The 11150-nt window shown below is 42.2% G+C and overlaps 1 protein-coding gene across 3 annotated transcripts in view; it reads left to right on the top strand.

Annotated features, from left to right (window-relative positions):
* The window catches only part of RTKN2 (rhotekin 2), a 34856-nt gene continuing 23706 nt past the window's right edge, over window positions 1-11150 (top strand). The window contains exons 1-5 of one of the 3 annotated variants that reach the window (XM_063406118.1): window positions 1-969; window positions 4032-4213; window positions 6010-6068; window positions 9602-9655; window positions 10541-10658. In XM_063406118.1, the coding sequence (XP_063262188.1) occupies window positions 793-969; window positions 4032-4213; window positions 6010-6068; window positions 9602-9655; window positions 10541-10658 (590 nt within the window). In that variant the 5' untranslated portion in view covers window positions 1-792. The other 2 variants (XM_063406116.1, XM_063406117.1) reach the window with 2 other exon arrangements.

Raw genomic sequence — 11150 nt, 5'->3', positions numbered from 1 at the left:
ATTTTGTAAGGTTTTATCTATATGCAACAGGGTAGGGCTTCCCAGCTGTGGCATGTGCCCTGCCAGTGGTATGCAGAGGACTTCAGGATGGCATGAAGGTATTTAATGACTATCTGGCCTCTCCTTGCCCTCAGAAAAGTGGCCCGAGATGGAGACAGGAACTCCTGAGCAGGTGCCTCTGCCATCTCTGCACTCTGGAGGGAAGCAGAGCTCCTGTCCTCTGCCTTGCACCTTTGCTCCAGAAGTTCATGGTTTCCTTCAGGGCTGGCCTGCAGTGTTTGTGCCCAATGTAAATGTCAGGGGTCCAGCTGAACTGCTGAGCACCTATGTGAAATCCTGATGAAGCAAGGAGGCTTTAAAAAATTTTCCTTCTAACTGCATTTTCTTATATTTTAAATAAGCATATGTTAGCCTGGAGACTTCTGTCTTCTGTAGAAAGCTGTTAGCAACACTGTATATCTCACTCATTCCAGCACATTTTACTTCCCACAAATGTTGACAACCCTGTGCGAAGCAATGAGGATCTGTGCTTCTGACCATCATGTGTCAAGAGAGGAAAGCCAAGAAATCAGGGATGAGGAATGGATGGGAGACACTATTTAGCTCATTTGTTTCATCTGCCGAAGACAAACGGAGCTGCAAAACTGGCAGCAGAAGAGAGAGAGATGAGTCCCATTCCTCTCCAGTCAGTCTAGTGAATAATTAACGCACTTTTACTCAGTGTGGCAGCATACTTTTAACAATACGTGCTACTAGTGCAGCTATTAAGTACCATCATGTTAAAGACGCATAATGAGCTGCAGGAAGCCGAGAACACGGTTAAACATTCACGGCGTGCTTTGGAGCGGCAGTGGTTGCGCACTGTGCGGCCGTGGGAAGCTGCCGGGAGCCGCTGCGTCCCGCTCACCACGGAGGGGGCACCGGCCTGCTCCGGGAAAGGAAATCACCGAGACAACGGCGCCAAGGAAGGTACAGTCCTGGCCTTTACTGCTGGCACTCGCTTTTGTGCCTAAACATTCGGGGCTGACCGCTGCCATCAGCAGCAGTCGGCGGGCACCGAGGGATCTGTGCAGGTTTCCCCGCCGAGCCTCCGGCGCTGCCCCGCGGGCGGGGCCGGGGGCGGGGCGGCCGCGGCCGTTGCCGGGGCGGGAGGTTTGAACGGCGGCGCCGCCGGCCAGGAGGAGGATGAGGAGGCAGCGGCCGGGCGGGCCGGGCGCCGCGGGGCCGGTGAGTGCTGGGACCGGCAGGGCAAGGCAGACCCGGCAGGGCAGGGCAGACCCGGCAGGGCAGGGCAGACCCGGCCCGCAGGCTCCGGTGCCGCGGGGCGGTGTGGCGGGCGGGGCCCGGGTTCGGGCGGCCCGGGGGCGGGAGCGGCGCTGCCCCGAGCTCGGCGGGTCTGTGGGGCCGCGGGCTGCCCGCGCACCGCGGGCGGGTGGCGGCGGAGCAGCCGCGCTCCTGAGGGGCCTCACCGGGGCCGCCCCGCAGAGTCGCTGCTCTGGGCTGGGCCCCCTCACCATCCCCTCCGCAGGCTCTCGGGGCTGCTCCCTTGCACCTCTTTAGTCTTTCAGCCACTGGTTTGCCGATTCATGAGGGGTTTTTTTACACCTCGACCTTATTAAAAACCCAAGTAAGTTGAACTCAGAAGTGTGTGTGAAACTGTGGCTGTCAATTGCAGCAAACGCTCATTTCTAGAGCTACAAAATGCCCAAGCTGGTGTCTTGACTTCATAGCCCCTGTTTTAAAAGATCATCCACTGCCTGGCTACCTGCTTACCTTAAATAGATATACTCTACTGACAGGGTTTAGATGTAAACCACTGCGGCAGTAAATCAGAAGTGTACCTTAGAATAAGATTCTGAAAGCCTGTAAATGAAGTTACCAATTAAATGAAGTAAAATTTCTACCTGTCCTGCCCTCAGCAGTATCTGTATAATTTTGCTCAGCTGTTGTTGTTATTTTTGTTTGTTTTGTGACTGCATTACCTGCGTAATACTAGAAATACTTGAGTGGGGAATACAAAGACACTTTCTGGAAGTGTTGCTTGGGTAGTTCCTGAGTGTGGGGCTGAAAATCCCAGCAGCTCTCAATAATCTCGTCTGGATTGTGCTGGCACTGGTGGGGGAAGGATGGGCCCCACAAGGGGAACGGTGCATCAGTAACAGCATATGGCAAAACAGTGCTGTGTCATTCCTGCGAGTCCAGATGGTGTGCCTGTGTTTTTAGACAGAATGGGGAAGGGGGGGGGAAAGCTGACCAATCTCCTTTGGTAGGCACAAAGGACTTCATCCATTCCCAAATCAGGCTGCTGAGGCCTCCCTTCAGATGAGATTTATACGGTGTGGTTATTTAAGCTATGACCCAACAGCTGGTCCAGAATAGTGTAGATATTGTTCAGATTATGGGAGCGTGGCTGAGATGTAGAGTGGACTGAATGCTTTGTGTAGTTCCTGAAAGCCCCAATATGGACATATGCAGATGCCCCAAACAGGGGTATTTATTTCCTCACTGTAGTTCTGTAACTGGTGATAGATGTGGAGAGGAGCCAGGGCAGTGCAGATGCCTGCTGTCCTGGGAATTATTTGGGGAAAGTAGGATGTGATTCTTTGGAGCTTTGTAGCAGCTGATTTATTAGTTTAGGCTCAGAGAATAAGTAATTATTTCTTAGGGACAGGTGTGAGCCTTGCTTAGGTTTTTATAGCCATGTAAAATTTGACTCAGAAGAAAAGATGATGGATGAAAGCTATTTACTGCTCTCCTTTTTTGTTTGTTTGTTTTCTTTTCTGGGATGAGTTCTAAGAAAAAGTGTGAATAAAGACGCAGGTGCTGAGAATGCAGAGGTGCTGTTGCCCTGCTTTATCCCATTCTGGCTGTGATTGAAACTTTGAAAAGCAAACCTGTGAGGGTTAAAACGGGGTCCCAGGCTTTCATATATCAGCTGTAGAGAATACCAGCAGAACTTCTATGGAAAATAGCTCTGATGGGAGCTTTGGGAGCTATTTACCACCAACCACCCATGAACTTGTTAATTCCAGAGGTAGCTGGGGCACTCTTGTTTAGTAATGAGAAAGAGTCAGTCCCCACTGACCTGCAGAGTATTTGCAATGCAACCCTGCAATACCATGACAACGTTCTGTTATTCACTCTGTTCTTCACATATCAGAAATATTTGGTTTGGCCAGGGATGGCCACATAACAAGGTAATGTGTATCAACCATCAGTGGCATCCAGTGGGCCTTTGGGAGACAGCAACAGACTGTGCTCCTTCACCTTAATTATTTTCTGGCCTGGTATCACTGACCTCTTTGAAGCTGCAAGTGAGGAATAATGCACATTCATAAATGCTTTCTGTGAAAATAGGCAGGAAAAGTTGGCTCCTCAGCAGTTTTTATAAAACCTTTAGTTTACTTCATCGTTTGGATGAAAAGGGTGCCTGACATGATGCCTATTTAACCTTGGAGCCACCACAGCTGTTTGACTTCTCAGTTCATGGCCTGATGCAGATGAGTATTGGGATGAGTCTCCTTTTGTTTTTTGCTTCTGCTGTTACCTGAATTTCTTATCAGCCATTCTTCACTTTTTTAAAGGCTGCCAAAGTGGTAATGAGATTGAGTTTCTGATTTAAAGTATTTCAGACATTTTCTTCAGTTTAAAGTTTACTTTAGTAGGGGTCACTGTGAAAAGTGGGTTGTCAATTTAAAAGCTTTGTTCAGTTAGCCCTCTGTAGGACCATATGTTACTATTCTCTGAATGACACATGGAGGCACATAAATTTTTAGTAACCTTCAGATGGTACAGTGAGTTAATCTTGGTTTGGAATTTGCATGTGCACTGGATATAGTAAATCTGTTTTTTCCCATGTTTTACTCATTTGTTCCTGAAGGGAGAACTACCATTCTACATTCAGTAACCATTGCAATAGCTGTGCATAATTAAAACCTAGAGTTCTCTATCCCAGCTGCAGAGTACGTAAAAAATTGAGTATATCGTGAGTTGGTTTTTCATTTAACCCTTTGTGTTTTTTGCATGTTTAGGAATGTGACACCCAGGAGAAGCTGCAGCTGGAGGTCCGCATGCGGGAAGGCACCTGCAGGCTGCTGGCCGTGAGCACGCAGAGGGAGCAGCAGCTGCGCGCCGCCAAGGCGCTGCTGCTCTGCAACGCGCGCATCCGCGCCTACAGCGCCCAGCTGCGGCACGGCCAGCCCGGCCCGGCGCTGTGAGTACCGCCACAGCCACACATCTGACCTCAGCCCTCAGCAGGCTGCCTAGGAGCGTGCGTTTAAACCCTTCCTTAGCTCTTGAACCTAAACTACTGCTGCCTTAAAGCGTTGCTTTATAAAATAATTCCATCGTCTTCCTTTTGCGTGAGAAAATTAAATACAAGTCGTATTTTCCTGGGGAGATTTTATTTTTGACTGGCGGTAGATTTTATTTTTGACTATACTGACACACTAGAGTGAAACTCTAACTTAGTATCAAGTAACACAATGGACGTATTTTCTTGATCACCCCTAGCATACAGAAAGGTACCTAGCCAAGTCTGATGGGACAAAACAAAACCATCCAAGCCAGAATACAGCTATTTGTAGTTTTCGTTCTTGCTATTGTTATCAAGGGGCCTTTAATAATGGCCCCATCATGGTTAATTGGTACCATCTGCTGGCAACTTGTGTTAACTACAGCGAAGTGATAAATGCAACACTCGACGGGAAGAAAAAGTAGCTGAAAATATTCTCACATTGTAACTCTTGAAGGAGCTAAAGTATGTATGTTTTATTTGAATAACGTTACAAATTTTTGGTCTAAATGGAATTTATTTGGGGTGCAATGTTGAGAGTCGTGGTGCAGAGACACCATTGCTCTCAGGTTAGTAATTTAATGAAATATTATGTTGCAGTTTAGCATAGAAACTCTTTGAGTACATGCTTGGCTCCAGTTAATTGTATATCTGTAGGAGCAGTTCCACTACTTTTTGGTTTCAGAAATGTTACCTTATGGGAGAAATGTGTTGGAAGGAACAGCAGCATTTTCTTTCCACTATTCTGAGGCTGATTTTGAAAACTACCATATAATACGTGTGCTGTTCTGTGATTATTATGTTTGTATTGCTTTTTCCTAATAAATTAAGAAGTTTTGTAGTGATTCATCTTTTATTTATGTTTTTAGTGTGGAATAATAACAAGTGTGTTTATGTGTGATTTACTCAGCTCCTTGTCTCTGATGTCAGTGAGCACAGGATGGGGATGGCACAGGGCAGGGATATTTGCACACGTATCTGAACAGTTGTGTTGTGTACCTGATTTGTGCCATGCATTGCTTGGATTTCTGTCTTCAGGGTCCTTGGGATGTCTGTGGAGGTCATTAGAAGAGATGCACACTACAGAGTTATTTCTCTGTCATTTAAATTGTATCTTTGGTAGTTGATAGTCCATTTAGATTTCTTTTCTTTTGATATTTGCTTCAGACTGGAATTTGTTTAAGGTTTAATCATGGCAGAGAGAGAAAATTCTCAGGTTTTCCAGGTATCATCTGTGAGTTCTGAAGATACCCTAACTGTCTGTGGAAGTCATGATACTGGTAGCAGCTAGAAATTTTCATTTCATTAACAGAGGAGGACGCAATTCTTTAAACAATTATAGAACTAATAAATTAAGTTGCATCTTTATTGATGTGTACAGAAGGGAAAAACTGATAATGTATTTGATCCTTTTGCAGCTGGAAAGGCAGGGCAGATGAATCTACTTGTCTTTTAATATTCAGGTTACATATGCTTTGAAGTAGAGTCTTCTAGGGAATTTAAAAAAATGGTGGGGCACCTTCTTTCCAGATTATGCTCAAGAAGTTAATGACTCATATCTTAAACCAGAGATACCAAAATTAACTTTAAAGAAAAGCATTTGAGATGAGCTATAATGTGAAAATGCTGACACTTCTTAGTGGTTAAAGGGTTGAATTTTAGATATCGAAATGCACAGGTCTCAAATATCTTTTGTCTTTTCTTCATTTTTGGAGGTCTTCAGGAAGTGGGACAAAAGACCGGATTGCATGCAGAGCAAAGGTTGCTATATCAGGTAAGAGGCCAGGTAGTCACTTAATTATAGAAGCTAATTAGCTGGACAGTGTCTTGTAATACAAACTATACAAAAAAGATTGTATTTTTAAAGTGTGGATGTGGTTCAGAGTCATCAATCCTCTAGTGCTATAAGGGGAATTGTGCTTAAGTTACTCATGGGCTTTTGAGATGCCACCTTCTATTTCCATTTTACTCACAGGGCCTTCCACAGAGGGAAATACTTCTTTTCTGTTGCCACTGAACACTGATGCATCTCAAAGCTAAGGAAGTGTCAGTGTGTTCAGAACCTTTTTCCCCCACAATGGCAGACTTTGAAGTGATAGTACAGGGCATGCCTAACAAATTGAGAGCAGAATTATAACGAGTATGCAAATGTTATTTAGGCAATGCAGATAACATTACTGCAGCAAAGGTACAGTGGTATGGCTTCAATGCAGCCTAGTAACACGGAGGTTTAACAACCATTCCTCGTGGGCTGTTTTCTGGCCTGTTCTCAAACTTCAGCATTGTGGATTTGTTGTTTTGTTTGCCTGTGACAAAGGTGGATGTTGCTCATTCAGCAGTCCTGTGGCTGTTCTGCCAGCTCTGCTAACAGGTCTGTTGGTGCTCCCTGACCTGCTTCATTAGGAATAAAATAGTGTAGAACAGCTCGCTTCTGAAACTGTTTCAGTTAATTTGCATACTTTGATACATCTTTAAGCAAGGTAACTTCTAGTAGAAGAAGAGTGATGAGCACGTGGTTCAATAGTGGTTTTTGCCAGCACAGCTGTTTGCAGAATGTGTATCTGTCTTTCCTCCTTATGGTAGTTGGTTGAAAGCATCTGTTTGCCTGTCTGCGCTGTGGTTGCACCTTTTCTCAAATTTGGAGAGCTATCTGCAGTGAAGACTATAGGGTCACAGAATACATGTCTGTTATCTTCAGAAAATCAGAATTTTTAAAGAACTCTGTTTTTAGTCTGGGAACTTGCTCAGGATATGAAAGACTTAGCTTGTCCCTTTTGATGGCATAAGACCATGGAAGGGTGAAATACACCACTTTGTCTCTGCTGCTGTCTGTCAATGATTCTGCCCTGTTTCCAGCACAGTGGCTCCCAAAACTGGAGGTTATGTGCTCACAAGTGGCACAGACCGAAGTGAGGAGGAGGAAGCAGCAGCTGCCTCCCTGTGCAGACCAGCCTGGAGCTCTGGGTGCTGCCACCCTCACCCCTCTTCACACACTTGTGTCAGGAGGCCTGGCCAGCTCCAGCTTGCAGCAGAAAAGCTTAAATGTTGTTTTTGCCTCTGCTGATTTATCCTTTCTATAGGTCCCCTGTTATTACCTCCTGATTTTCTACCCTCAGTAATCCAGCCACTTGTGAATTTATTAGTTTATCATATAGTTAGTATATGCCAGAGGACAGTTACCAAAAAAACAGAGCAGAAGTTCAGGAAGAGCTATGCAGGACTGCTGAGGAATATCCTCCTAAAGAAAGCAGCTGTGTCAGATATGGTGTGGGAAGTGCGTTCCTTAATCCACAATTTGTCACACTTCTACATTTTTTACTTACCCCCATATTTTTGAATAAATTATGTAATTTATGTTATTGTACCAATCGATTTTTTTTTTGTCAGAAGAAAATACATCAAATGTTGATTAAAAAGCATAATCATAGTTTAAAGTAATTTTATAACAGAATCATTTGGTTTAAATTTGATTAATTGTAGTATTTGAATGTATCCAGTTTCCATCCACAGATTTACAGCTAATGGTAACTGAAATTAAGGTGTGTGAAAATTGATCTTTGTTTTTGATAAATGACAGCTCTTTCAGTCCAAGAATGAATTGAAAGCTGATTTACCAGTATCATGTTAAACTTGTTCCGGGATTGATTGTCTGTACCCTGGTGATTTTCTGACCAGGGTGTAAATTTTTCAGCTAGCAATATATTGAAAGTGGCATACAGAAGTAATCTTTAATCTAGTACTCTAATTGCTAACGAGGTCTACTGAGCACACCAAAATTGTCATTCAGTTTGCTGTGATTAAAGATAGAAAAAGCTTTTATTTGTAACTGTTTTCACATATGAATGTAGATTTGAGACCCTTGTATTTTAGGAAAGAAACGTTCTGTGCTTTGTCTCTGACAAAGATGAATATATATATATCTTTCAAAAGTTTGAGAGAGACTTCTGTAATGATTTTAATGAAACTGTTTATGTAAAACCCCTGTTTTTAGAAATGCTTGCTATGCAAATGCATCTTTAGAAGTGAAAGGCAGTTTCAGAACATAGTGATGTATTGATTTTTAGGAAGTTAGAAGTCTAAAGCTGTACGCTGGCCGTTCACTTGAAAGTTCATTTGTTTTCATGAACACTTAAAAATAGATGAATTTGAAAGTTTCAGTATTAAAATAGCTTTTACAATAAGATGTCTCATAATAAAAATAACGTGAAATTTGAATTTTTCATTTAACCTCTGAGGCAGAGTGACTATATATGATTTCACTTAAGTTTTGTGGGTAAACCCCTGTAGGAGCACATGACGATCTGATGACAAAATACTGGCACCATTTTGCATCTTGGCATAATGAATGTGGATTTTTCCATCAGCCTCATATGAAGATAGCACTGGACTCACCAATGCTTTTTTATAACAATAATGAAGATTTTTGTCACAAGACAACCGAGCTCATGCTGTTCGCTGCTGCCATCATGTGTCACTTAATATATTGCATGTACTTTGAAACAGCATCCTTTGCTTGAGAAACCAGATTTGAATTTATAAAGCTCTCACAGTGTTTGTCTTTTAACAGGGGACTAATAAAACCCATTATGTCCTAACCTGAACCCATGAAGCTGGAGGAAAATGTCACTTAGTACTGAGTTTAGTAGATAAATTGGAAAATTTAGTGAAGAAAATACTTTCCTAATATTTAAATGACAGGCATAAAATAATGGGTTTGTAATTGCCTCTCTACTGTGGTTCTGAAGTAGAAGGATATCTTTGGGTTAAAAGAAAAAAGATTTCTAAACTCCTTTTATGCTGACTAAGACAATTCTCACTGGGAATGTGATTACAAGTGGTATTTTCTCTGTGGTTAGCAAAACAAGACTGAAGTGTTTGCAGTAGATGTATCCCAGTCTTTTCATTAAAACAGAAAGGTTTTCCTCTTGCAGTGGGATCAGTGGTTTTCAGCACAAGGCAAGCAGGATTTGGGTTTGCATCTCCACATAATAAAGGGCTCAGAGAATACCTCTCAGAAGTGTTACACAGCTTCTCTGAAATGTTATTTATGAGATTTAAAATATTCTTTACTCCAGCATAATTTCTGAACACTGTGTCTAAATGACACTTCAAGTTGAACTAATTATTGCATTTTCTTTTGATGTGGATAATAAACTTGGAATAGTTATGCTGTTCTTTGGGTGGAAGGTCCTGTTACCACCAGACCATCAGAAAAAGAAACAACACACCTTTTGTAATTTGTTTTGATCACAGATCTACAATATTGACTGTAACTTAATCTCCCTTCCTTCTTTTTTCTCCCTTTAGACATTCGAATACCATTAATGTGGAAAGGCTCTGACCACTTCAGCAAAAAAGAAAGTAAGATGTAATGACTCCCTCTGATAAGCAATTGCTTATGCCTGTAAATTTAAACTGAATAAGGAAGTTCATACTTATTTCAACCTCTTTTTTGACCTTTCATTAGGTCCATATTTTACTGTTTGTTTAGTAAATGCCTGTAGTTTGAAGTGCTGCTTGTAGCAAGCTGAGTTAGAGTCCTGTGATTCTGTGCTTAAACCCTACTCTCTAAAGAGTCCACCTGAGGAAGAATTCCAGAGGAAAAAACAGAAAAATGTTGTATTAAATGGTTAACTGAGAAAATTCCGATTAAACACATTGTTCTATGTCTTGTCTGCACTTGAGAGAGTACATGGGAGGCTGTTTCCAATGAGAAATTTAAATGAAAGTTGACTGTTGGTGTTGAGGGTATTTTTGGATAGCCTTCAAGTACATGCATTTTGCTGTGTCATGGAGATTAATCCTAAATCTGTTCCAGCTGTCACCTGGCATTGATTTCACTTTGATTTTCAATAGGGTCAGAGATGCAAAGCATGGCAAAATAGTCTAATCCTATGTAACACGTTCATAAAATAACACAGACTTTGGGTCAAATGTTATTTTTTTGTGTAAAGTCAATTTTACTAAATAAAATTACATTTTTACTAGTGTTTTTGAATTTGCTAGCAGACACTGTACCTGATTACTCAACTGGTTTTTTTTCTCCTAATGGAGGTAGACCTTTTTTCCCTTTGTGTATGTTGTCCTACCTATACAGCAGCTTTGATATCATCAAATCCTATGATGAAAATTTCTGGTGGGGAGAATTTGAGGGCAATTCCTTGGAGGTCTAAATTACCATTTTGTACAGTTTTGTTCAGTTCTGTGGTGTGCAGTGTGGCTAATGAAAGCTTTGTCTGACTCCAGAATCCCAGCGCTATGCAGTGTTCTGTTTGTTCAGAATGGGAGCTGAGGTTTTTGATACTGAGGTGACCATTGTGGATGAAGCAGTGACAGATATCTGTTTTGAAAATGTGACCATTTTGTGAGTATAATTTACTTCTGTTGAATGAAGTGCAAATATTGCTGCTCTCCTTTGCAGGTGGATGTGATTATGAGTAAGATTGGCTGAGATCCACTAGGTTTTGCTGTGGGCAAAGGAATCAGTGGAGGCTCTGTTCATTTTAGGGAGTGAGGAGCCCCATTTCTGGAAAGCTGCTTTTGTGTATAAAATGATTCTAGCTGTAGATGTACCAGCTGATCTGTACTTCTTTTCATGTTTGCCCTGCTGAAACATTTTTCTTTATATAAAGAGATAAACAAACTTGCATCTCAAGGACAGCACTAAATGAATGCTAAAACCTGAAAGCATTATGACAATATGGGTGTAAATGTTGCCCCCAGGGTTTCATTGTTCTCCTGTCCAGCAGTTACAGGCTCTTTCCTCATGTATCACCTCATGTCTGTTACCTGAGCATGTGCTTGACTCCACTCCCTGCCTTTATCGTTTATATCAACAATTTAGAGTCTATCTCCT

Source organism: Prinia subflava, chromosome 9 (assembly GCF_021018805.1).
Source record: "Prinia subflava isolate CZ2003 ecotype Zambia chromosome 9, Cam_Psub_1.2, whole genome shotgun sequence".
Taxonomy (NCBI): Eukaryota; Metazoa; Chordata; class Aves; order Passeriformes; family Cisticolidae; genus Prinia; species Prinia subflava.
This window is presented reverse-complemented; position numbering and strand designations above follow the sequence as displayed.